This window comes from Atractosteus spatula, chromosome 17, assembly GCF_055471065.1.
Source record: "Atractosteus spatula isolate fAtrSpa1 chromosome 17, fAtrSpa1.hap1, whole genome shotgun sequence".
NCBI lineage: Eukaryota > Metazoa > Chordata > Actinopteri > Semionotiformes > Lepisosteidae > Atractosteus > Atractosteus spatula.
This window is the reverse complement of record NC_142722.1, coordinates 18,915,791-18,943,023: the sequence shown is the minus strand read 5'-3', so window position 1 is coordinate 18,943,023 and position 27,233 is coordinate 18,915,791. Positions and strand designations below refer to the sequence as shown.

General features: G+C 45.8%; 2 protein-coding genes across 8 annotated transcripts in view; both read right to left on the bottom strand.

Moving 5' to 3' along the window:
- smtnb (smoothelin b) overlaps positions 1 to 10,467 on the bottom strand; it is an 87,487-nt gene extending 77,020 nt beyond the window's left edge. For all 5 annotated transcript variants that reach the window (XM_088936098.1, XM_088936100.1, XM_088936099.1 and 2 more), the window contains exon 1: positions 9,769 to 10,467. In XM_088936098.1, the coding sequence (XP_088792224.1) occupies positions 9,769 to 9,819 (51 nt within the window). In that variant the 5' untranslated portion in view covers positions 9,820 to 10,467. The remainder of the gene's footprint in view (positions 1 to 9,768) is intronic.
- A 2,520-nt stretch (positions 10,468 to 12,987) lies between these two features.
- Positions 12,988 to 27,038, bottom strand: trafd1 (TRAF-type zinc finger domain containing 1). Of its 3 annotated transcripts, none has more exons than XM_088935482.1 (12): positions 26,931 to 27,038; positions 25,171 to 25,225; positions 22,453 to 22,588; positions 21,595 to 21,648; positions 19,771 to 20,179; positions 18,854 to 19,129; positions 18,335 to 18,402; positions 16,444 to 16,632; positions 15,834 to 15,966; positions 15,043 to 15,268; positions 14,086 to 14,134; positions 12,988 to 13,353 (listed from the first exon to the last, which is right to left on the bottom strand). In XM_088935482.1, exons 2-12 carry the CDS (start codon positions 25,203 to 25,205, stop codon positions 13,309 to 13,311), a joined length of 1,620 nt encoding a protein of 539 aa, XP_088791608.1. In that variant the 5' UTR covers positions 25,206 to 25,225; positions 26,931 to 27,038; the 3' UTR covers positions 12,988 to 13,308. The 3 variants fall into 3 exon arrangements, with proteins under 3 accessions (XP_088791608.1, XP_088791609.1, XP_088791610.1); XM_088935483.1 differs by having other exon boundaries at positions 26,860 to 26,979; XM_088935484.1 differs by lacking the exon at positions 26,931 to 27,038 and adding an exon at positions 26,601 to 26,849.
- Between the last annotated feature and the right edge of the window lie 195 nt (positions 27,039 to 27,233).

The following is a 27,233-nucleotide window of genomic DNA, read 5'->3' as shown; positions in this document are numbered from 1 at the left end:
GTGGAGTCAAACATTTTAAAATCCCAATGATTTGATTGAGTGTTTTTTTACTCTTGGACATGAACAAAATTTCCATACAAACAGTTTGTTGCCTTATAACGTGTTAACAAGGTCAGAGAGTCAGGCAGTCAGCTCAGGTCAGCCCTGGCAATAAACCAAGACCCCTGTTCTCTTCATGCTGCTAAACCAGAGTGTAGGATACACGTATTACAGTGGCCTTGGCCAGACAGGAATGCGCAAAACAATAAAACAATTCTTCAAGACCACATTGTTAACTCCTAACAAGGCATAGGTTCCTTCATGTTGCATCTAACACAAACCCAACAATGCATCACTCAACACCATCCTCCTCTTATGCACTGCTGCAACAATACATTACAGTGTTGGCTCTCATCAGCTGGAATGCAGAAGCTTGTCAAGACTAATGGGAAAACAGATGGAGCAAGTTTCTGGCTAATCTTCTAGGAAAACCTGCTCCAGACCTAAATCTGGGACAAATATAACCTTTCAGCATGGAAATTATCCAAAAGCACAAGGTCAAAGTTACACTGAAGTGGCTTAAGGATAAAACGTGAATGTCCTTGAATGCCCTAGTCAAAGACCTGACCCGAATCTTACCAGGAATCCACACCCCTCCAGCCACTTGAGAGAGCTAGGGAACCTGCAACAACTGCACCAAGCTGGTTAAGTTAGAGGCTTACCCAGATATTTTGCTTCCACCAAATATGGTGCACACAGGTCTGAATGTTTATGCAGTATATTGAAAAGCACTTTTTAGAATGATTAAAAAGAAGGACCGAGTATAGAGAACTGTAAAAAAAAATCAGAAAATATTGTACAGCAGGCTAAAAAAATCAATAACGTATGATCTCCAAGGTCCGATGGCATTCCTCTAAATTAGAGATTTTATTTACAGACCCATATCAAAGGCCTCCCAACAGTCAAACCCACAGACTATAAATCTGCTCACATAGCACCTATCCATAAAAAGGGTGACAACCAAAGCAAAATAATCACAGCCCAGTAGGCCTTACTTACAATTACATACAAGGTTACTGAAACAATCATTAGAACCAGAGGATCCCGTGTTTCTAAGCTACACAAACAGCTGTAATCAGCACCGTTCTCCTGTGCAGGCTGATCACATGAGTTTCAGCTCTGCCAACACCTTTGTTCAGCACAAGAAATCTAAAGGCCAAAAACACCATTTTCCTTCAGGATGTTCTCTGGTGCTCAATCTCTTTAATTACTAAGCCAAACAATTTCACGAATAAGTGGTTAAACTTAAAGTATCAAATGTATTTATTTTGTATTTCAAAGAAAATGTATTTTGGTTTATTAAACCAAGGTCAAAGAAGGCCAAGGCAAGGCTTCTAAAACAGCGATGGGCATCTCCGGTGACCGAGGCTCAGAGACCTGCAGGATTCAGAGTCCTTTTATAAGCGACTGATTGAGATTCTTATCCAGAGACGTCAGCAGCAGGACTAGACCTGCGAGAGTGGACACCTCAGCTGGCCCTTGACCACCTCCTGACTGCACTGCACACAAACAACCTGCTGTAACTGGACAGGCTGTGATGAACATACAGTGATACACCTTTTCCAAAAGGATAAGGCTAAAATGAAAACAGGGGAGAAAAATAAGGGTTTCTTAACGTATTAAGGCGAAAGGTACAAATGGCTAACCAATGTATGTCTTCAAACCTAGGATGGCGTTCACCACATTCACCAAACACTAACACGTCAGGTGGAACGCTACTGTTTGACAGCCGACAAACAGCACACAGGTGCCCTGAGAAGTCCAGGGCCTCAGCCATCCAGAACTACAGTGAGCCAAGAGCCCAAGCATGCTTCCTCGTGCAGCATGTAAACACGCCGACTATTAAAACCGCACCACTTACAGCACGCACAAGGCAGGGAGACGGGATTCCTTGAAACTGTCAATGAAGGACCGAAGGTTTCCAAACGGCCATTAAAGACTTCACTGCCCATATAAAGCCACATAAGAGCTTTGATCAGGAATAATCTGAACCAAATCTCAAAAGAGGAATTTATGCACCACGGAGGTGATAACTAACAAGAAGTCTGTTAATGGCATGTGAACGAGCAGAAGAATGTCAACAACTCAGTAATGATAATACAGTCCAACACTTTTTAAATTTCTGCCATACAAGAGCATTCCACCCAGAACATAACTCAAAGGCTAAGATGTTTTTTTTAATAAATGCACCTTGAAATATTAACAAACGTAGATTAATGTCTGGATTCATGGAAACAGATGGAGCAAAAATCTGCCATTTTTAGAGAAATCCCTTCTTTGGGCAGAAATTCACCTTTCAGCAAGACAGTTATCCAAAGCTACACAGCTTAAGAATAAAAAAAGTGAATGTCCTTGAGTGGCCTAACCAAAGACACGTCTTGCATCCTAGAAAGGATCTGCTTACTCCAAGCAACCCGAGAGAGTTTGAGAGAGTTTGCCAAGAAGGAACAAAAACTGTCAAAGGTGCTTCTAACCCACTAATGAGTTCATGGGTCTGGATACTTCAAGCAGTCCACACATTTCAGCTTTTTTCCTCTTTAGTTTTTACTAAGATTCACTATCTTTTGAACTCTTCAGTTTGAACATTCAGGTTTATGATATTAAGTTTAAAAAAGTGTATGCATCATTTATAATTCAAGAAACGGAACACAGGAAGGGTCTGTATACGTGTTGCAAGGCACTGCAAGTCCTTGCCAAACTGGCTGGTCTTTCAGACCTAATTCATTTCACACTGGATGACACGGTACACACTGCCCATTCATCCGAGCCACTGAACACAAACAAGTTCAGGGCAGAGCTGGCAGAGGATGGCGCACAGATAAACGCTCCTCCGGGCCACGAGAGTGAACTCCACCGAGCGTCCTGCCACACAGCTGCTGTCTGGAGCGCGCTCACCCTGCTGAGAGACCAGCACTATTCCGATCTATGGCGCTCTTAAACATTTTAGAATATAGGTGCTCTTCACGAATACTAAAGCATATATAAATTACTTTCCAAGTTTTGTTTTATCCTAGCCAAATGCTTTCACACAGAGTTTTACTCTTCACATCAAACCCTGCAGGATTTGCAGAAGTCAAAGAAAAGGGTTACTGTAGTCTAAGAATCCAAGATAAACTAATTTCTTCTGTCAATTCTGCCTCCGGCTCTTCAGCAACAAGGAGCTCAGCCAAAACAGCTGATCTGATTAATCTCAATCCGGGCAGCATGCACCTCACAGCCTTCCCTTCAGCGTGGAAACTGCACATTACAACAAGTTTCTCTTGAAAAGAAACGTACAGTAAAACCAGATTTACACCACTCTAGAACTTCTGTGTCTATAGATATCACTGTATGCCAACGAGCTCGAATAATGCAGATCCTTGTGACGAGAAGCTCAACATTTTAAAAAATTCCCACGTAGCCTTTATGGGGCGGAAGAGTTGGTGCCCTTTGGAAGTCCTTTAAACCTCAGGGGAAGGTTACAGTACAGCTCAACAAATCCCTGCAAAACCCCAGACACCAAGTGAGATCAGAAAAAGAACAGTTTACGAATTTTCCTCATTTTCCAAATGAGACGGAATTTCATGCCGAATAACAGATGAAAAGCTGATGACAAAAGCCTATTCAAGGAGCACGAGCACCAACACAGTTGGCCATTGTCTTCCCCCGTGCCGCAGCGAACACCAGGCCCGCCTCAGCGATGGACACGCCCGAGGTGAACGGAGCAGCTCGTCGTGCGGCGGGGCGAGACAATGCCCCTGTGTGGAGAGCAAGCCGCTCTCCTGCCTTCAGGAGCAGATGCAGAGACAGGTTCTGTGCAGGTGTGAAACGGATCGGCGGGGGAGAGTCCGCCAGAATCCCGTTTCTCCAGGAAGACCATTCCTCAGCACGACGGGGGAGAGAGTATCTTTAAAAAGGTACATCCTCTTTCACTAGCATTTGATTTCATTTTTCACCTCAATGATGCTTCTCAAGACATGAGGGAAAGAAGCCGAATGCACAAAGGGAGCTAATGTCAAGCAAGGAGTAACCATTCTTAACATGCCCCCACGTTTACACCGGCAGGGCCAGAAAGCACAAAAAGGACAGAACCAGAGAGCCCAAGTTGTAAACAGCCGCTCCAGTTAAAAACAAATTCCAGCAACAGTCTCCCAAAGGCTTCACCAGCAGAAGACATTTTCACAACTAAATGACTGAAACATCTGCTTTGATATGCAGCTCTTAAAAAATAAAGACTATGCAATGTTGCATTACCTTTATAACAACAGACACACCTGGTTAAATAAAACAGGGATTCCTTTAGGACGCCAAAAGAAAAGCCTATACAATAAAATTAGATTTTCCAACTTAACATTAGACACCCACCCAATTTAAAAAGTGTCACATGGTTGAGCTCCCCCAACAGCAAGCTGGGTAAGTGCCAATCCGAGCAGCAGCATGTTTCTCACCCACATGGGAACTTTGTCAGTTCTCCAGCCCCTGTGGGATCTCTGCTCTACCTTCTTCCATTTCTTTGCAAGTTCCAAATGGGAGAAAGACATTCAGCCCGTAATTCTGGTCCCATAGTGGCAACTTATTATTTCAGTGAAGTCATGCAGCCTTCTGAAGGACTTCTGGGTGCACAGTCAACCACCTGCATGTTCAAACTGGATAACAAACTAAGACCAACTGAAGAAATACACAACTGTCACTAAACCACCTGACATTAAGTCTATGGGTGATCACAAACAGCATGAAAATACAGACCAACAAGACAACTACAGTTTCTACAAGGAATTTCCTACCAGCAGTTAGAAATCACCAGGCTGTGCAACACACAGGCAAGAGGGCTGCATGAAGACTGAAAGACTAGTGTGCGACACCACAAGCCAGGTTAAACACAAAGCTAATCCACCAACAGACGCTCAGATTGACAGGTAAACTTTCCCTTTAAACCCCTGGCGAGTCCTGCTCTGTAACCCAACACAGAGTGGTAACCAAAGATCGAAGCACATCATCAAGCGACACAACAGCACATATGCTTAAGTCTGTCATTGCTGCTAAGAAGAGAATTTTGAAAAACGTAAGTTTACACCTGACAATCTATCATATTTAATCCAGCACCGCAACTACTACAACCTCTACGCAAGAGATAGATAGATACTTTATTGATCTCGTGAGGGAAATTGCAGTGCAACAGCAGCTTAACACAGCCAACACATAAAAGCTGAGAATTTTACCATGGCTAGGCTCCACGCGTGTGTACGGCAGCAGATGTGAAGGACTGAAGGAAAGGTTGTCTAACTGGGCAGAGAAAAACTGCTGCAGCCCTGGTGCCACTGTGCTTACAGAGGATGTAGAGAACACCCATGTGGAAACCATTAACAAAACTCAACATATTTAACACAACCAAAACTGCAGAGACACTAAATGAGATAATGGAGAAATACGCTCACAAAAGGAGCTGCTTTTTAAGTCACTGGACTTTCTCACCATCTGAAGTGTTTTCTGCAATGTCTTACACTAGAATTTTAGGAGTCCATTCATGTTCACATTTGAGATCAATTCAGTCCTGACATACAGAATAACTCCCACAGCCAAAAAAAAAACATTTTTGATTTCTGAACTCGGAAGGGAGTAATGGCCTGTAATGGACTCAGGCCAAACAAAGGTACTTGATTGAGTCAGTATTGTTCTGGCGTGGCCCCAGACACCATTAGTGTCGAATGTACCTTCCTCAGCAGCATCATTGCGCTGTTTCTGTCAGTGTCACACTCCACGAGCTCAACCAATCTCCATTATTAAACTTTCCAAGGATAAGCAAGTAGCTCTGCATCATTCATCAGGCAGTCTTTTAACACCAGAGACCTGAGGTGTCCCCTGTAGCAAATCAGAGCTTGTTGCTTATGTAAAGTTTAGAATGGCCACAAAACTCCTGAAGAACAGGCAGTGGTGCTCTTAATTTCTCCTTCAGAACTTGACCTTTCTTCAGGAGGGCATAGGTGATTGGGCTGAAAATCACTACCCTTTGAGAGAACAGCTAGGAACAGGACAATAAATAAACCTCCAGAACAGCCATTTAGAGTAAGAAAACCAGATCCTATAGTTCAGGCTTCAATAGGATTAGATTCAGTGGAACCAGAAGAATTCTCACATGCCTGATAGCAGCCTGACCCTTTCCAAGTTTGTTTCCTGGTAAAGCCTGGGAAAAGACATCTTTCCAGACTCTTATTTTACTGAGCAGAGTGACACACTGAAAACTGTGGGAACCGCATAAAGCCATCAGCTCGTGTCTCACTGTGAAATAATAAAACATCTTAAACAGCACTCAATCAAACTGTCAAACTGTGCACAAAAATGGCTGAGAATTTCTCAGGGTTTTGCTCACCTAAGTCCTTTCCACAAAAGCTCGATGTCTGTCATCTCTGCTGCACTAAATTATTCCAAAATCTGTTCTGTAGGGTCTGGATATACAGGACATACAGGATATACAAACCTTTTTAGGGATAATAAAACAATCTTTCATCTTTAAGTCTTAAATGCAATCACTCAGGCTTTTGGCCACAATGAGATCTCCATTTTAACTGTAGGATGGAAAACAGCATTAGATGTGTTACAGGCTCATTTCCAAAGGGCTTGCTGCTTCCCCCTCTCCAACAGATGGCATTCCTCGACCAAAAAGAGCGTTTTTAACCGATGCTTTATTTTTAGATGCACTTCATCATCCAGCATTTTATCTGAACTCAATTCTTGAGAAAACTGAGGAAAATTTACCACAAAAGGAGAAATGCTCTATTAAGAACACCATGATGAAGTGTTTATCGAGTTTCACGTCCTGCTTAAGTACTCAACCACTTAAGACTTATCTGGCAGGTGAGACTAATGGAAAGAGTCAATATTTAGAGAGCTGAACCCATTAACCACCAACCTATTGGATTAAGAACGGTGCTTAAAACTTTTAGTGTCTGACTGCATGACTTCACTGCCTCTGCACTCATTTCAACCTGATGCTTCCAGTGACTGCAGGGGCTGAACTCTAACTGGAGTTTAAATGTCTGGCCCAGACCAGCAAACCATGGTCCACGGCCTTCGGACAAAGGTCTCCTCAGCACTCCCCACTATCCTTCTGATCTAGTAAAGATCTTTTACACAGCTGCCCGGCCAAAGAATTTAGGGTGCCCAAACACCACACCAGCTGGTTTAGCGCCCTTTTCCCAGAAAACAATTTCACAACTTGTCAATTAAAAATGAAAAGGGTTCATCAAAGTACAAATCCAACACAGAACTTCAAAATGAAGTCCTTCCAATGACTTCTCCAGGAGCAACAGCAGAAAATCTGAACTAACTTTAAACGTTTTTTTCTTCCAAATTTCTATATAGCAATAAGATTCACTGTTCTGCACACGAAAACGTAATTTCATACCACTGGGACAAAGAGCAGTAAGATGTTTTTCTACATTACATCTTGCTTCACATTCATATTTAATTATGTCTGGATTTAAGGAAGTAAAAGACAGATCTGCAATCCTCCCTCCTCTTTTGTTTACGATTTATGAATAATACCGTTTTGAACGATAGAGGACTGTCCTATCAATCGAGTTAAAGGTCTTGGGAACAAGAGCTGAAAGCCCGAAACTCATAAACCCCAGCAGTGCAATCTGGAATTACTCACTTAACTGAGCAACACGAACACCATTGTGCAAGGAACTGACATCAGATCACAACTTTCAATAAGATGAGTCCCTCTTCTCTTATCCGATTTCTTTACTTTGCCCTCAAACCAAATAAAAAACGATTATAAACCACACCACTGACTCAGTATAAACCTGCCGAACTGCTTTGTGTGGAATCCGACCTGACAGCGACATACCTGGTGATGCAGACCAGTTACCTGCTGTAGGCTGCTTTATGGGTTACATCTCGCAATGCAGAGTGTAATGGTATGTAGTCCTGTGCAAGAAATTTAATATGCCAAAAAAAACCTTGGAGCAGTCAGTGGCCCATCACCTCCACTTAGACAGCTCTGAAACAATTAGCAACCCGAGTGCCCGTGTGCTGCCTGGCCTGTTTTCAGGAAGAGACCCTTGACGACCTTGAACCTGGCGGAGACGGACCGGAGACAGAGGGCACGCGAGACCAGTGGCCCCAGACACAGGCCGCCATGGGGAGGCTGCAGGAGCGCGCTTCTCCACCAGAGATATAAACAAGGGAGAACGTGCTCATCCTCAAGCACGCTCCCATTTCCTGTTCCCCTGGGGCCCACGGGCTCCGCGCTGTCCGGGTCTGGAACTCCTTCCCAGCCATAGGGAGCAGACCCCGATCCGAGGCAAGCGCCTTGGGCTCTAGCCCCCCGAGACAGTCCCCCCTCCTGGAGCAGGGCCTGGTGGGGGATGCCTCTTCAAGCAGCCAACCTGCAGCCAGGTGCTCCAGCTCCCCCTCGGCCCCCGGGATCGCAGCAGGGATTCGAAACCTGACCATCTCCGATCGGGAACTTTCACCCCGACTGGCAGGGAAGGGCGTGACAGTGTGGTTCTTGGAAACCTGCTGATTCTGCCTTGAACCAGGGAAGCAGCTGGCTGCAGACATTCCAGGAGTGCAGCAGCAGCAGCAGAAGTGGTTTTTGCTCTCGCGAGCTGGCAGCTCGCTTAGAGGTGTTCACCTACAACAGCTGCCTGCGTTGCTGCAGAAGCCGATACCCTGGCTTCTTCCCAAACCAGCCGTGCAGGATCATCCGACCAATTAGCTACTCACTGGCCGCCAGGCTGGATGAGCCCAGTGACCTGCTCTCATGTGTAGCTGTAGCTGTTCGAATGCACACCAAGGCAAGCAGGGGAACTATAAGAAAGACACTCTCCTACTATGCTTCGTCAGTTTCTGCCGCGCAGAACCCTCGGAAGTGCCCCCATGCTCTCCTCCGCCACACCTGTCCGTCACTGTGGCAGCAGGACGGCGCTGTCAGTGCGGTATCCGCGGGACAACCACCCTTTCAGAACGGATCTCTATCCTGCCGAGATCCATGCATACTCTCCCTCTCCCGCTTAGAATACACACACACAAACACCCAAAAGAGTTTGCTACACCGTGAACCCGCGGCTGTAGACCCTCGACACCTCGCAATTGAATACAGTTACAACACATTCTTTTTTAAAGCTCAGCAATGCGAGATCAGGTTCAACAGTCGCAAACCCTGTTCTAGCCTATCGGCACACATTCGCAGTAAGAGCTCAGCCCTGCAAGGAGTGCATTTCGTAGGACCCGTGAGGGAACTGGGCATGACCGCCGTGAAGAATCCAGCTCACCTGCATTCAGGTGCACCCTGTGCGATTTAAACACCTCCACCACAGATTTAAAATCGGGCGGACATTAATATCTACTAGCTCTGTAGACTTGCATTGGATAACTGCTTCCCACTATCCAATAAAAAAGTAGTAGCTAGAAAAGTTACAGCCAAAGACATCTTAATCAAGAAATGAATCCCTTTTTGGAAGGTACTAACAGTACGACAGTTAAATCTTACGACCTTTCGGGCATTTAGAGATTTACTTCACTACAAGCCTCCTGTTGCTTCTCCTGAAATGCACATCCCTAGTCGTGATTCATATTTGCCCAGCGTGAAGAAAATACGACGGATTGTAAATACAGCCGATCGGGGGAGTGCCACAGGTGCTGGGTTTGAGAGTGGGGTCATTTCTCGCACATTGTGTTGCACGCCGAGAACAGGGCATGAATGCGCGGCACACGGCGGGGCAGCTGGGCGGGATATGAACTCACCAGCTTCTTGAGAGAGGGCTCGTCCAGCGCGGAGAACCGTCCTTCTGACATGGCTGCTATGGGCCGGTGACAGCACAGTCTTCCTCCTGCGGGGTGACAACAAGGATCGCGGGTTGCGCCGTGGGCGCTCTGGCCCCTGTGGTTTGCGTGTGACGCGGTGCCGGACACCACGCGTGAAGATCCCGCAGCTGGGATGAGCCCAGCCTCTCGCTTCTCTCGGCGGCGTTTCGGGCTCCAAACCCGGGGTCTGTCCCCGCACCCAGCGCCTGCCCCCGGAGAGTGTCCGGCTGCTAGAAGGGCGGATCAGGACTCCCGAGGCGAGAACAGGCGAGTGGGGGAGAGGAGGTGCACCGTGTCCTGGCGACACAGCCTCGGGGACCCGCTGCGGTCCGAGCCGCCGGACAGTGTCCGCAGCCACAGCTCGCCCGGCAGCGCGGAGAAACTCAAGGACCGGGAACGGAGGTGCTGTGCTCCCCTTCCCACAAGCAGCACCGCTTTCGGGGTCCCGCTGGGGGTACGCTGTGTAACTCCACCTGCCTGCACAGGTCCGAGCTCGAATTCCTCTCGAAGAGAGCTCTCAGCAGCGCGACTTTAACAGCAGGCCCATATTCTCATCAGAGCATGCCGGCTGTAAGGAAACGGAGTCTGAACGCGTCTACCGGAACACAATCGGCGCCGCGGTATCGGATCGGTTTCTGCAACAACCGTGCACTGAGCGCGAGCTTCAAATCCTCCCGTCTTCTCCCACAAGTTCCCCGCTGCCCCGCCCCGCCGGGGGGCCGGCGCCCAATGAACAGGCAGCATTCCAGGAAGATCCCGCCCCTTATTGAAAAACCCAGAAGCCCATTGGTCTGATTGAATGCGTGGGCGTCGCCTGCGATAGCAAAGGCCTCAGGGAAATGTAGTCGCTGGTGGAAGAACAGGTGATTTTGTTTCCGTGTTTGGAAAACAAGTAATTCAACTCAAAGTTCAGTTACTGAAACACATTCACGATTATCCAAAGACTAATTGAATAGTGAATAGAGAAAAGGTATAGTTTGTTCCTGTTAAGTGGTTTATAAGTGTTAGGTAGGTCTGGTAGGAGTGGCCTCAACAGGTTTTCATTCTGATCCATATTTCAGCACCGCTGTATGAGTCAGCTGTCTGCTGCAGTTATTTTGTCTGTGCCATGAGGCAACCGTGAAAGGAATGGCATCCAGACATTTCCTGTTTTGTTCTGTGAAAAGAATGGGCTCAAACACACCACCTCAGTTCTGGAGATCCATCTCACCTCATTGTCTCAATGTGAGATTGTTTCACACGGATCACAATACGAACAGATACGGCAGCTGTTGCCTAAAACCTGAAAAGAGCAATTCAAGTCACGCTTCCCAGCCCACATACGCCTCCATCAGAATCTTTGATTAACTGTTATGCCGTGGCTTGATGAGGCCGAGGGGTGACTCTCGGCAGGCGGTGGGGACACGGGGTGCAGGACCAGGACAGCAGTGATGGCAGTCATGATGGGAAGGAAAAAAGGAGCAACTGGAAGCAGGTGGCTGAGGGTGATTCACCACAGACTTCAGACAGAGTAACTTTCCGGTTTCCAGGTTTCAGGACTCGGTTATTGGTTTCAGGTTTATCTGCAAGTTATCATGCTTTCGAGTTGACGCGTTCAGAGCAGAGACAAAGTACTTCCTGAAAAAACCTCACAATGTCAGGGCTCCGATCCCCTAGCGAAAGCAGTATTAAACAGCCAGGATTGGCTGGATGATTGGGTGCTCCGATAGGGAGATTGATAGAGGATGAGGCACACAGACAAGCGTGTGTGAATGTTGCTGCTCTGTCCCAGGGTTAGGGTTAACCATTTCCAACTGCTTTAATCACTGGGGGGAAATAGACCTCCAAATACCTTAGGAACAACTCTGGACCCAGAATCTCAAAAGTATTTCATGTCTAAAACTCGATTGTTGCAGACAATAGGACACTACCACACACTAAGGGGAATTACTCTACTCGGCTCGCACTGTTTTGATTAGACATGTGGTTTTTCTGACAGATTTGGATGGCTTTTGGGATACTGGGTTAATACTCCCGATCTTATAGATAAAGCCAAAGGATTTTAATGACACTTCCTACAACAGTGGCCTGTCAGCACATTGGGATATTGGTTTTGGAAATTCTAGTCTGGATTGAAGAGGGCTAGAACACTGCTCACAGGAGTAACACATACAGTAACTATTCCTAACCTTGCTGTGCTTCCCAGATCTGTAGACACCAAGGTCTATGGTGGCAATACTGTCTGTGTAATACCATGATTCTGTCTGTGTATACTCCTGATTGGCATAGTAGTGGTAGTTCGGTTTGCTTTGGTAAATAACTGTTCTCTGTAATTTGTATTCCTTGTGACAGAACTAATAAGAAAAGGTTTTATCAGTTCGGTAACAGCCTAGAGAAGACCAGAGAGCGATTCCTCAGCCTCAATCCTCAGGTTTTAAAGTTCTCCTGTTTCTTCTGCTTTTCATTCCTGCTGAACCCAGTTACCATGGCTCACCGAGCTACCACGTCAGAAGGGATTCTGGATGAGGGTTAACCCTGTACACATTTATGTATATGTTTAAGGCGAAACATATTCAGCAGAAAACAGATCAGAAAGGTCTTGAAACAGCTAGCCACAGTAACTGACTGCTTGGCTGGACTAAAACACAGACTGACCAGTGATACTCCAGGAGCAGAGGGCCCCTCTTCAGCAGCTTCAGGTCTGAACAAGAATAATGGTAGCAGCCTGCACTGTATTACTGGAAGCACTGTGACCCCTGGTGGAGAATCACTACTTGCAGTTGTTTGGTGCAATAAAATACCAACAAAGTATAATGGCCTATCTAAAAGAACAATAGCTTGATTCAAGTTACCCAGTGCTTCCACTTAACCCACCTATCGTGGCACAATGTAGTTCTGATCAGCTGGACACTTCTAAACAGTTTCAAGCCTTATATTCCTAATGTGTGTGTTTATATCGTGCTTTAATGCTATGAAGATTTGTAACATTTAATGCAATCAAAATAGAACAAGTTCTGCCCTTTTCCAAACTCCATAGGTTTCTGTAGGTTAGAATGTATGAACTGTGGACACTAAACATTGAGACTGCTGTGTATTGTCCACTCTCTGTGGCATCTGAGGGGCAGCCACAGAGAACACTTTAAGCCATATTTATGATGCCACAAAGAGAACAAGGCAAGATTACATTTTTTCCCAGATATATTTTAATGGTCAGTTGATTTGTGTAATCTAGAATAATAAAAATAACATACAGGTTATACTGTTATATAAAACTACCTCTCAGGTCTCACTCATTGAAGCTACACTCAAATGATATAAAAGTCTGTAAAGCCACAGATTGTAAATGTATTGCATTGCAATTGCAATGTTCAGAGACACTGAGCCCACTGCTATAAGAAAGGACACCAGTTATTCACACAATCCAGATACAGTATAATAGGTGCTGCATAGTTGATGAGAAGCCTCCTGAGTTTCAGAGCTGTCATCCTCTGGGGAACACTTTTACTTCTCTCCCTTCTCCACACTGCGCGTTTCAGGGGCGAGAGTCTGCATTTTCAAAAATGTATCACAGGTTAATACTTTCCAAAGGAGCTGTTCAGTACTTCTGCGTTTACTTGTATTCCAGTTTCTTAATTACCTTAGCCTATATTATGAAGGAGTTTCAGTATAAAAGGACACCAGATATTTCAAGGACCTCAGTATCAGATTCACAGCTGCTGGTGCCAACATGCAGCACTGAGGTTTACAGCATTATTCCGTTTGTGTGGACAGGGGGCACCGGCTGAAATCCCTTGCTAAGGCACGGCGCTGTGCAGAGCCCACATCAAAGAAAATGAGACAATTGGTCATGAGACAAATGCCAAATGGCGAGAAGACAAATGGGACCGATGGGAAGACACCCTACCTGGTTAATTTGGTTTCCTCATTGTGAGATGTTTCGTTATTTATTTAAAGCCCCTGTTGCTCCACATTTTCTAGTATCCTTGCTCTTACTGAGAGTCACTAAACTGCAGTAGGTTTAATCACAATAAAGCCCTTGTACTTGCCAAAGCAAACCATAGTAAATTATTTGGTCTTAATGCTTTAAATGCATTAAATCTTATCTTTGGACATGGGAGTCTACCTCAGTCCTTAGTCTCTTTTACTGAGGTCTTTGTAAACTCACATCCACAGCACTTCAGCTCATTTCCAGCCATACAGTAAGCGCAGAACGAAGAGCAGATTCTAATCCCTCTCCATGAGTGGCACTCAAGCTCCTCACTCAGACAGGTACAGTACCTTGGGTGTCGCCGTGTTCCTTGTGCTCGTCCGCCCATCTAATCTTCCTCTACAGTGAAGAAGAGCAGAGACAGGCTGGTGTTAGCCAACAAAGCAAGGACTGGGTATAGGAATGTCATTTATAGAGACTAACAGGAAGTACAGGGTGAAACTGTAACACACAGACTATTCATGTCCACAGTGATGTCAATGATTGCGCAGCCCTGCTTGCTCTCCTACTCTGGATGAAGTAAAGCAGCACTCTGCCCACAACCTCCCACATAGACAGCTCATTTTACAGGTGGGAAGTCTTCAATTAGGAAAATTTTGAAGAGTGACACGTTTCCCCCAGCAAAAACATTTGTGCTTCTTCTGTAGAAATTGCCAATTTCACAATACTCCTGGGTACAGGATGTAGTTTCTGTGCCCAGTACATCTAGTTCACTTACTAGGCCTGACTTTAGCATGGCAATCAGGTGCAGTGAGGCTCCCTCATTTCTGACTCAATAGCTGTTAATAGGCGATCAATTGATGATGAACCCTGGAGTGGCACTTGAAACTCTCAGATACAGAGCTCATTCATGGGTCTTGCTCAGCCTCTCTCTCAGTCCAACAATTAATAATTAACATTATACTAACATCCTTCATGTACTTATAGCACATTGCACTTCGAAAGACATACATCTTCTCTGGAAAATGGGTTTCTAGTAACATGTAAAGGAAGAAATGCAAGTCTTAGTATAAGAGTCAAGAGCCAAAGGATTCCTAGCTGATGAACTCTAGGCCTGCTGTGTTTCAATTGTGCTAGGATACCTAGTAGACAGACAGACTGACCGCATGCAGATCTGAAAAACCAACAGAAGCATTGTGTAGTATAGTTGAAATGTCAAAGAAAGGGCATTGAGACAGAGGGTATGTTTAATTCCTCTGAAAAGCCTCTTTTGAGTCAAGCCGGTGTTAAACTGGGAGCGAGGTTACCCTGGCAGTGCTGTGGGGCTGGCGTGGTCCTCAGGGAGGAGAGAGTCTGCACGGCCTCCAGCCCTTCTGAGCTGGCTGGCGCGGTGAACAGCCCTGCCTGCAGGGGGCAGGCTGCTCTTCAGGTCAGGCCTCCAGTGCCCCCTGGAGCTCAGCGGCGCCACGTCCTGTACCCCTCTCCCCACGGCCGCCTCTGCCGCCCACTTGTGGGTCTCCGAAACCGGGTCGGCTGTCAAACACGGCAGGTAAGCATAAGACAGAATGTTGTTTTTTTTTTTATTTAGAAAGAGCACTTATTTCCTTACACCGGACAGAAAGCTATTCAGCTCGTCTCACTCCTGCAAACCCGCACTATTCCCAGGAAAAGTGAGGAGAAAGTAGGAGCGTCTTCCAAAGCATAAATCACCTTCCACTGCTTTAAATTCAATGATTCCTCTGCAGTGGCTCAGGTGATTCACCATCTGTGCCAGGCTGGCCCACAGTGTCCACCCATGTTCCAGCCCCAGTGTCCACAGTGTCCACAGTGTCCACAGTGTCCACCCCTGGTCCAGCTCCAGAGCCCAATTTCCACAGTGTCCACCCCTGGTCCAGCCCCAGTGTCCACAGTGTCCACCCCTGGTCCAGCTCCAGAGCCCAGTGTCCAGAGTGTCCACCCCTGGTCCAGCCCCAGTGCCCACAGTGGTCTGAATGCTGGACTGGCCATAATGCGATTGTGGCAAACAAATACACAGATAAAAACAAAACAAGGGCATCACAGAGATGTACAAACAGACCCACTGCAGTGGTTCTCTCACCTTGGGGCCCAAATCGTCTCCTCAGTAGCTCTGAAGAGCATCTGTCTATATTATCCTCTTTGGTAGGAAGTGCTTTCTGCAGAGAAGGCCTTTCCACGGAGCAGGCAGCTCTGGGTCGGAGGTCACATTTATCCTAAAGTTACAAACGCATTACGTTTTGACTCTTGTATATAAACCGTCAGACTGTTCTTTCAAGGGAAATCAGCTGGACGCTTTTGTCCAAGAAACTGAACTTTCAAGGGTTTCAGATGTGTAAATGAAAGATTGCTACAGTGTAGGTCAATTTATTACCTTACTGAGTCATTTTTTTGCACAATCACTTTCTTACAAATTAAGCAATCTGAGTATCATAACAGTCAGCAAAGACAACACTGCGAGGAAATGGCAATTAAAATATGTCAATTCTCTTTTCCTTCGCCACGACTGAAACTCCCTCCTCTCTCCTAAATATGTTTGAATCCACTTATAGTTCCCTGTGAAGTGTCTTTGCAGTTTGCTGTATCGTGTGTTGCCAGCAGCTGTGGCAGGCCGGTGTTCGTGAGAATATTCGGCTACAGCTGCAGCTCTCCCGCACAGTCCGAGCTCCAGGAACAAGTGGAAGGAGACACACCTGGTGGTGAAAGACGACATCCTCCTCCAGAGTCACTCCGCAGAACTCGCAGGGGATGAAGACAGAGTCCCACCGGGGCCAGAGAGAAGTGCTGTTGCTGGGGGCCTCATCGAGCGGCTTGGGGCCCTCCTGCTGGGACCCGCCTTGCTTGCTGAAGGACGCCAGGGCGTTGGCGGGACTGCAGCCAGTCTGCAAACACAGCAGGAGAACACCTGACTTGTCAACCACAAATCTCACTGTCCTGCGGTCTCTTAGAATTAACCACACATTGTGAATTAGGACTGTTTCCTATTTAATTATTTACAATCAAATACAATCACTGTGTGACTACATTTATAAATAGCATTTTTTTCTTATTCTGATCAAGAGTGTTTGTTTTAAAGTAACAATTCACAGAAAACTCAGCGAACACGCAGACACAACTAAATTACCAGGGCTGGATTCAGGGACGTAACCCAGCAAATAATTCCAGGCACTCAACAAATAACAAGGTGGGGCTGAAATACCTAGCATTTTGTTTTTATAGGATGATTATAAACCAAGTTTATAATGTGCAACAATGTGCTCCATAGCTTGCCAACACTTAGACACAAGAAAAAAATGACATTTGTCTGTGAAGTGAGTCATGGGGCTGTTGATAACTGGAGTCACCATGGGGGCAGATTGCCTGACTGTCCTTTTAATAATCAACTGGGACATAAAGGTCTAGAAAGGTTCACAAAGAAAGGCTATGCTTGTGTTTACATTCCTGAAAATAGAGTATGCTTCAGAATATCTAAAATGTAAACAAAAGAAGGTTTATGTCAGTTGTAAACCATTCACTATGGAAAAGCAGCGATCACCCATTGTGAACGCTATGTCAGTAGCATGCCTGTCATTTCTTTCTTTTTAATATTCACGTCCCAACCAGCTATTCAAACTTGCATGTCCCCTGCCCTCCCTCTGAGGGTGTCTGTGCAGGGGCACGTCTGTGAGGCTGAACACTTCCAGCAGCCTGACATTCGCCACCCGCACACTTTCCATCACAGAAACGCTTATGGAAAGACAAGACACTGAGGACACACAGACCTGAAGATCTGTGTGTGACAGCTTTCAGCATGCATGAAAGAGACTGATGAGACTGCACAACGTATAGTGGATTTATAAATTCCAAACCTTTTCAGCATGCAAACAATATAAAGTAAAACATTTGAAACAGCTCCAGTAGTAAACAATTCGTACCCAGCTACCTGCTCTTTATCCTGTTCTCAGTGTAAAAAACTATTCCTTTCATCAACAGCAAGTCTGATTTCCAAACATTCCTGCTGGAATCATGCTCCGGAATAACCTTTCCTTACTCCCGTCAGTAGTTTGGAATTTGTTACATTACAAAATTGCACAATACAGCTTTTGAGCTTTTAAAGATTTAGTTAATATTTGAGCTATCTTTTGTTTAACACCGTTAAGCTGTTTCAAATGTAAAAGTACAGTATATGTGAGCTGTAATTTAAATTTTAAAAGAGCTTTTATTTAATTTTAATTTTTTAAAGTAGATTGTCTTTACTCCTGTGTCTTTCCTGAACACTGCCTGTACTGCAGTCTTAGTGATCCACGAGGCCAACTTACGAGAAAAAAAAACAAGCATGCTTGTGTGTGCCTGGTTTGTGCTTGATGTTTTGTCACACTTGTAGTAGTAGAACATTTAAGTCACTGAATACTAAGTGAAAGGTCAAACAAGGAAAAATGCAAGCTATTTTAAAGAGCAGCTCATCCCAGTGTTGTTTATAATTTTGCTGACAGTGGAAGCACGAACAAGGTCTCTCTTGGACAGAGCGTTCACACGTGAGGAGGACGCCCGAGGGACAGTGAAGGACGAGAGTGAGAGCTGGGAGGAAAGAGGAAGGTCCCTCACCTGGTGCAGAATGAGGTCTTCCACTGGGAAGAGCTCCTCGCAGAACTCGCAGGGCAGCATGGCGTCAGCTGCCGGGAGGGAGAGAGAGGACACGAGCCATGAGCATTCCGATTTTCAGATTCTCCGTTCTGTCTTAGATGTGTTCAGCCATAATCCAAAAGAAGGTAGCTCTGCACCAGCAGCACGAAGCAGCAGCAAGTGCTAAAAGCTTAGTTACCAATCAACGGAGGGCTGATGTGTGTCACCAACAGCACTAGAAACACTACTATCACCAAATTGGGGTCACTGTAAAGCCCCCAAATCCCAGCAATGCAGTACCTGTCATACTCGGTTGTGTGGGGAACCCATTCACCAAGCTCCCACTTAAAGAACTGCCTGGTGCACTGTTACTGCATTTTGTTACTATATTACTGTACAGTAGAACGGGTAGGAAATAAAGAGCTCACAGACTTCAAGAAAACCAATGGGATACCAACGATAAGGAAGGAAAGATCTGACAGAACAGCGGAGAAATCTCACTCCTTCTATCCAGCGTGTTGTTGTCAGGGCCGACAATAGGCTCCGAGATGAAGGGCTGGATCAGGGTGGACAGGGTGTCCGTGAGAACTTCAGTAGCCTCAGCCGTCCTGTTCCCATTGCCCTCCCAGCTGTGCACCCAGCTGTCCACCCAGGTATCATGGCTGTGGTCATTCTGCAGACTGAGGGCCAGCATGTAGTCGAGCTCCGAGCTCTCGTCTCCTGGGGTCTCCACTCCTTGCCAGCCTGTGTTGCGTGCTAGATTCTCAACTTTAGCGGCTAGAAAAGTAGCAGAGTAACAGTTAAACTTTGTTGTATTCCTGTTGCTGCCTGTGTGTAAAGGTACTCATCATGATTCCTTCAAGTGGGGTCTGAGTCAATTTTATTCAGTCAGTGTGCAACATTCCTCACAATACTTCTGGGCCCCACTGTGTGCATCAAGGAGCCAGTGGTCTTAGCTACACCAGCCAGTGAATTACTTTTCACAGTGATTACGGGTCTAACTAGGGGCCCTAACTCCCACTCACAAGCACTCATTTGCAATGTTTCCCCTAATAATATAAAGAGTACGAGAATCTGATCAATTTCAAACAAAATGCAACAAAATGATCATTTATAATCATAATTGTCATTTCCTCATGCATATTCGTGGCTAAAATAACCATCTTCAGATAAGAGGCTTCAGTATTTTATTTGGTGGGATGCTTAGGAACATGATGATTCTTGAATTCATCTCCGACCATCATGAAATGATTTAACCGGTGTAATTATTGGTGTATTTGGCAAATACAAACCCCTTCTAACCCTAGGGCTGAAAAGGCTGCTTCTGGAAAGATCCGAAGACGAGTGAAGGACAGTGGGCTCTGTGAGGAAGGGTGCAGCTGGTCCCCCAGGGAGTGTGTGCGTGTTCAGTGACTCACTCTGGTTCTGGTCCATGTTCCGCAGCGCCATGTTGCGTCTCAGTGCCGCTCTGGTGCTGTTCTGGACCCGTGCCTCCAGTGTCCGGGGAACGCCCAGGCCCAGGGGTGAGCTGCTGTTCGGGAGCCCGTGACCTCTCAGCACGTTCCTGACGGCGTTCGTCTCGAACCAGGCCTCCGGCTGGCGCCGCGCCAGGCCCAGCCCGGCCCGGTTGTTGTTCCTCTCCTCGGGCAGCTGGGCTCCACAAACCGCAGGGTGCGCCGCCAGCTCCCTCACCATCACGTTGCGGTGGCACTGGGGGCAGGGCTCAGTGCGCGCCCCGCAGTAGCCCTCATGCTCCGCCAGGCGGCTGAAGGCCACCTCCAGCTCACAGTACCGGCAGCCCGTCAGCCGCAGACCGCAGTCCAGCTGCTGTGTTCAGGGGAGGCGCGCACTGTTAGGGTTGTGCCAACGACCATCTCTAACACAAATCAAGTCCAGTCCAAACTGGTTTTACACACTGCATGAACTACCCGAAGGCTTTTATCTCCAGCACTGTTTGTCACCTGCTACACAACACGATCCTGCATCCTTCCTTTCTGCATCCTTTGGTCTATTGCACTGTTCCCCAGCCTGTGGGCCAACTCCAGGTGTCCCGAGAGTAACTCCCACAATGCACTGAAGCTCTTCCAGTGTAACCCACTGCTGCTCATGTGACCATCGCGGTTCCGCGCGGGCTCATGCCCTCGCCACTCCGTCCCACAACACCTGGGCGAGAACCCGCGTCTCCAGCGTAACGCAACAGGGAGCCAGCCGAGCGAGCTAAAGGAGACCTCCCTCAGCCCAGGCAGCTGAGGTCCCTGCCGCGCGCAGAGAGGGCGATGACGTCACCGTGTCCGAACTCCCTCCGCTACACTGAGGCACCTGGCGTTGCTGGATTATTACTAATGCAACACAACAATCAGCTTAATGCACATTAAATTTAGAAGCTCTGGCTTGATTAGCTTTTTCCCCTTTACTTGTATATTTTAGGCCATATCACAAAACTGCCTATTAGAGAAACTCTATCATATTTTAAAGGCAAAAATCTGTTAGCCAACATTATTCAAGATACAATTTTTGTAAAGCAAAATTCACACTCTTTTGTCTGTGTACTCTCTGTAATCAATCTTCCAAGGTCGGGAGACATGAGACAGATATAAATGTAACCATCTTAAATAACAGCTTGATCATGCCAATCCAAAGTATGTGTTGCATATTTTCTGAATACATATATTTAGTAGTTCAGGTGGCACCTGAAGAAGGCTCCACGGCCGAAACGTTGTGTTCTCTTCCTTCTTTTTTTCAGCATGGAATAAACCTATTACTTGTATATTTAGTATCTGCATAATTATTTACCATAGTGTACAATAGCACCAAATGTTTCTCATTGTGTCACGTCTTTTCTACACATAATATTTCTGTACCAAAAAAATGCTTCAGCTGCACATGTGGATAAAATTAGTTGAAAGCATGATAACTGATTAAAACCAACCACAGCAAACAGTCTGCTGAGTGGGGCATGATTATATTTTAATTTGCACTGGTGTATATTTTTTCCATTCACAATAACTCACTTGAATACCCCTTACAAAATTTAAATATTTCCATAATAATCTCTACCTCTTCCTGTGTGAACTGCCAACATAGAGAAACTTTACCTCCTCTTTCATTCATCTTTCTCAAGTGGTGTTTATCCGATTTGTCTCCTTATTGTTTCTACTGATTTACTGGTGAATTTGCAGAGGCAACAGAAACAGCTCACTGTAGGCAAGTGGTATCAACGACACTGACGTATTCTTACATACCTGGTGTGTTTCCATCTGGCCTTTCTCCACCTTCAAGCCACATTTGCATTGCACCTGGAAGACACGTGTAATCCATAAGCAAATAATTCACAGCTGTGGCCAATCATACAAGCAACATCTTCTGTTCTAATGCCAGTCCTACAGAGCTCACTTCTGATGAAAGTGAAACTGTGGAAAATCTGCTACTTGTATGAAAAGGTATATATACAATCATAATGTTAATATTGATATTTCTTTTTTTAAATATATCCTGCTTTAATGGATATAACCTATGAATGACTTATTTTACAATTCTCAAAACATTTAGCAGAGGGTCACCCAGGCTGGCCCTGGGGGACCACACACCTGCTGGTTTTCACCCCAGCAGAACTGAATCATCTAACTGAAACCTGCTACTCGCTCTGAGCCATTCGGTTAGGCCCTCAGTATTAAGATTCATCGGGAAGACAGAGCACGAGGAGAAACAATTACTTGCTTGGGGTAATACGCAGTGAGTCAAGACTCGAACTGGGAACAGGCCACTTCTTCCACCACCAAAACCTACTGCTTTTGGGAACTTCAACATGAGCTACTTCAGTGCCCCAAAAGCCATCTATAGACTTTCATGACAAAACTTGAATTTCAATTTATCTTTACATGCCCACTCAGCTTACAGTCCTGAATTGCTCTGAGACTGGGTACTAGCTCTGTGCCACACATGGCAGAGATGCGCCTGTGACATGCCAGCCTGCAGAGTCACTTGTCCCCCGACAGGTTGTGAGCCCAGCAAGTCACAGGGCTTGCCGTGTTGCAGGATGGCCGAGAGGTTTGCTGCCCTGTGATGGGCAGTGGCACTAGATGGGCGCTCCCCAGCCTCACCTGGGTGTGCTCCTGCTGCCGGTGCTCCTCCAGCTCGGAGCGGGGAACGGGCTCCTGGCAATGCTCACACAGCGCGATGTTCCGCCTGCAGTGCATCTCGTGCATGGTGAAGTTCCCCGCTGGGATGTCGCGCTTGCTGCAGGGGGAGGGAAAAACCCAGACAAGCATGTGTTTTCTCACCCAAGGGTTGCTCCTCAAGCTGACACAGCAAGCCACTTACCCGTTCTGCGTGTATAGCCCTATAGATCAACTACATCCGACTCCTTTTGACAGACACAACCAGTCACAGAATGCCTCAGTGATGCCCATGACTGCAGAGCAGGTTTACATGCTTCATTCAGAAATGAAAGTGTTGCTGATCTGCTGCTGAATGCACAGACTGATTAAGAATTGCACTTTTTTTAAGGTGTCACCAGCAAGTGCAAATGAATGTTCTCTAACCACCCATCCCACACCGTCTTGCTGTATCCTATCTCATACAGCTCTATTCCCGTGTAGGATCGCAGGTGATCAGCATGCACACGTCTCCCCTCGGCTGCTTCATCTTGATGTGTGCCATCCTGCATTAGAGCTCTCTGCCTGCCTCAGGCCAGAGACATTCACATTTACTTCATTTGATCTTTTTAATTCTTTTATAGCAGCTCTTAAACAGATGGATTTTTTTCTGGTCACCTAGAAACACTGTGGAACCCCTGGGGGTGGAGACCCTTCAGAGGAGCTGTAGCAGACGAGAGAGACAGCAGCAAACTACAGCTCCCACAATTCCCCTACACCAGCTGACAACAACAAGAGGCAAAGGTCACAGCGGGGACTATAAAGCAGGAGGGGGTCTGTAGTCCTTTAACGCAACAGGGCAGTGGGGAGACCAGGACCACGAGACTCAGAGCCTAGAGCAAGAGGGCCGGCTGAAGGCACGCGTGGACCATGACAAAATGAACAAATCCGATCTCCACATTTCAACTTTGACAGTGGCTTTGTAAAGAGGCCGGCATTGATGAGGTGGATCCCAACCAGGCCGCTGTGAAGGGCAGCTCATGTGACAGGAAACAAAAACATACAAGATGACTAATTGTTGCCTGGTGACGTAACCCCTGACGTCTGAGGACAGAGGGTGAGCTGGCAAGTCCCAGCTCCAAATTCAAGGAAGAACAGGGAGAACCAAATAAAAAAAATAAGTAAAATTGTGCAAATCAAGAAAATAACTACACTAACAAATCTTATATTCAAATCCAACTTCCCTCTCCCCATGAAAGACAGAACATTTAATTTCAGCAATTATTTCATTTCTTAAAGACTCTTTCACATGTGTGATGTGGGATTCTAGCCAGTTGTTTGGGTTTCCAACAATCTCTGAAGGACTTGTTCCAGGAAATAATTTTCCGTCACACTGTAAATCAGGATTCTTCAATCCAGCCCCAATCAGATAAAGTCCATCAGGTTTTTGTCACTTTAAATCTTCAAATGCTTCCAAAAGAGGGAAACATTATTTAAAATAACCACTGAATGAGTTTGATGAGATTTGACTTTATTGCTGAAGTAGAACAGACCCAGAAGACTCCATTCCTGGACTGGAGAGCTCTACTGTTACCCTCATAGCCAGTTCATATGGTGTGATCATCTTACACATGCATAGATGTAAAGGTCTTATTGAGACTATCACAAACAACTACTGTAAATATCATGACTCATTCACGAGCCACCTTGGCAGATGCCTGAATGTTCTTGTGGATTTCTTTAAAGCTGGTTTTCAGAGGGTTTGTAAATATGGGAATAGAGACTCTGAGAATAACGCTTTGCTGCAGGAGCCAGATCACACTGGAGTCAAAGGACCACACACACAGAAACTGTGATCTGTCTGTGGGCGCCCATCGAAAAGACACTAGCAGAGACCAAACACATTCAACACAAAACATCAGTTTAAAAAAGCCCTATGAAACATTCAAAACAAAAAAGGTCCTCCTGTCTGTGATCTACAATGTGTGTAACATGAGGAACATCCCAAAAGAGACCACAGAGCTAAAGTGCATTTGAGAAAACAAACAACCTTTTAGGGGGGCTGACTTAGAGGCGTTCAATAACTACCTCACTGATGCCAGCGTCTCCCCACTGCCTCCTCAGCCAAGCACACAAAATAAACATCTGAACTCACACACAGAGCCCGGTCATATTCTACTGACAGTATAGAAGAGAATCAGAGTTTTTATTTGTAGGCCAAATAATCTGCAAAAAGAATCTCCTTCAACAGTCCTTCAAGATGGAGGTATATCCTATTGACAGGTGCATTCGCTCAGGTACTGTATGAATGCACACTACACTGGACCAATTACATGATACATTCAAGAGGATTGACAACAATAACTAATAAAGGTAATTTAACTACTCAAATTAAGAACAGTCACATTTCATTTCACAAAAGCTTGATTCTGTCAATAAAATGAGATTTTTCACAGCACTTACAGGCTGCATCGAGGCGTGTGTGTCTGGTAGTGAAAATGTTATCAGGCAGACAGAGAAGATCCACAATATGCATTGTTTTCACAAAGGAAGACCAGCACAATTTCTGCATTAGATCTTGAGATGAATTACAAAAACAAGCTCCATGAGCAAACACAGTCTTCTTAGAAAGGTCATACTAGTAATCAAGTACTGCACTCAGCTCTGCTGCAAACCGTATCTCGGTTGTATAATCTGATCTGACCAGGACTTTGGGATATTTACCAGTTGGCACATAGTTGTGTGTTTTCCTCTGCCATCCTTTCGTCTTCAATACCCTCTGCAAGAAAGAAAAGATTTAAAACCACATGTTAACAAAGCCACACAAGAGTTAGCAGAGAAGGGAGTGAAAGCACCTGAAGCACCAGCCCAAGCGCAGTCCTCCGAGCAGTTCAGCCCAGCCCAGGACTTTCCTAGGAGAATCTGGTCTGAAACTCCAGGTAAACTGCACTCACAAACCCCACAGGAGGCCCTTTCCACCTCTGCTCTATGTGTTACTGCACTGTCCCATCTGATGACCCCAACTTGCTTGACTGGATTCAACCGTTCTACACAGCTCCCCGGCTTCCCCCTGTTCAACATGGTTACATCAATCAAAAGGCATGATGGAGGGAAGAGTTCCCCCTGAATTTCCAACAATAAAGTTGAGCAATGCTACTTAACCAACACCACTGCTACCACTATTTTCATGGGCATCTCAACACGTTAGAAAAGTAATGATGCCAGCATCTTGTAAGACAATGTCAGACAGGGGTCAGTAAATTCTCACTAGATAAGAAATTCAACAAACTTCAAAACTGAAAGTAAGATGGATCCTATTTCCTCTGTTAAAGAGTTTCAATACTTTGCCAAAAGCTTTCAGTTTAAGAAACTGCACACCTTTTAAAGGAATAGAACTTAAAATTAATAGCCTAACAAGAACATGTGCCTGATGCTTGAATTATTTTCTGTATGTTTCAATAAAAAAAGATTGCTGCGATAGCAGCTTAGCACCTAAAGTATTTTCGTTTTTATTGCTGTTTATTCAAAACATTGGCAACTTACCATTCTTAACTACGTGTATGAAGCCTGTGTGTACTAGCTGCGACAGTCTATTTCATCGTGAGGCGGACCCCGTGTAGGATATTGATCAGTGAATAAATTAATCAGGAGGACATACTGAACATGTCGGTGACTGTATCTAATATACTGTATCTAGTTACAGAAAACGCCCAAAGTGACTCTAATCTATGCTATGAATAAGTCTACATGGCTCTACACTCCTTAGAGTCTCATTTCTGCTGAACTGAAACTGAAGTCTACAGTACATCCCAGTCACGTACATGACACACACATATTCACACCAATCAGTACAATAAAGGAGGAATTCATAGTCTGGAATTTAAAGGTTGAACCAACATTAAAATCTGTGGTCATTACACAGTATGTTATTCAGTTAGATTTAAAACACACATCTCAGAAAAATATAATCACTTTCATTTGTTAAATGCAGTCACCCGAATACTAAGCATACAGCAGTTAAACCATTCGTCATCCGCAGGCTACCAGGCTGGAGAGCCGGTAGCAGGAAGGATCGGTGTACACGGCAAGATGTTTCCGTTCAAAAGGTCTCACTTTACAGTGCAAAGGTTCAATAACTGTAGCGTTCGTATTACCTGAAACAACCTGTCGCCCGAGTCGGGAAAACCTGGGACGAATGTTACTTCTTTCCCTGGGAAAATGTTACTTCTTTTAATAAAAAAAAGTCATCCAGAAGAAGACAAAAGGGCGATCGCCTGGGACAAGTTTCGTGTCTGGGCTTTTACTTTCCCTTCCAGTCAAGGAACTGACCTCAGTTTCCCGTCTCAGAAAAGAAAAGCCCGGCTCGCTGCACTGTGAACGGAAGCTGCCCTCGTCTTCACTGCTGACACCCACCTGTTAATCACAATCCGCAGAGGAGAACCCCACTAGACCACCGCCTACATCGAGAGAGAGAGGCACCCTACCTGTTCACGGCCTCTCTCCGTCCTCTTGGCTACCTGGCTGTAACAGACCTTCGCTACAGCTAGACAGCTGAGCGACACTGCTGCGGCCGCTTCCGGGTCCGCCCACCGGGCCGCCGATTGGTTGGACCGCGAAATTCGTACAATGGCTGGCCAAAATATCCGTCACTCTGAATCGACGCGCAGACATCTGGAACTCTGATTGGACAGAAAGCGTGCTCTTCAGCTCCCCTCCCACCCCTTTAATGGGCGTTGCCATGACAATAGCACCTGTCAACGACGTAATAGGGAACGCCCATCCTGCTT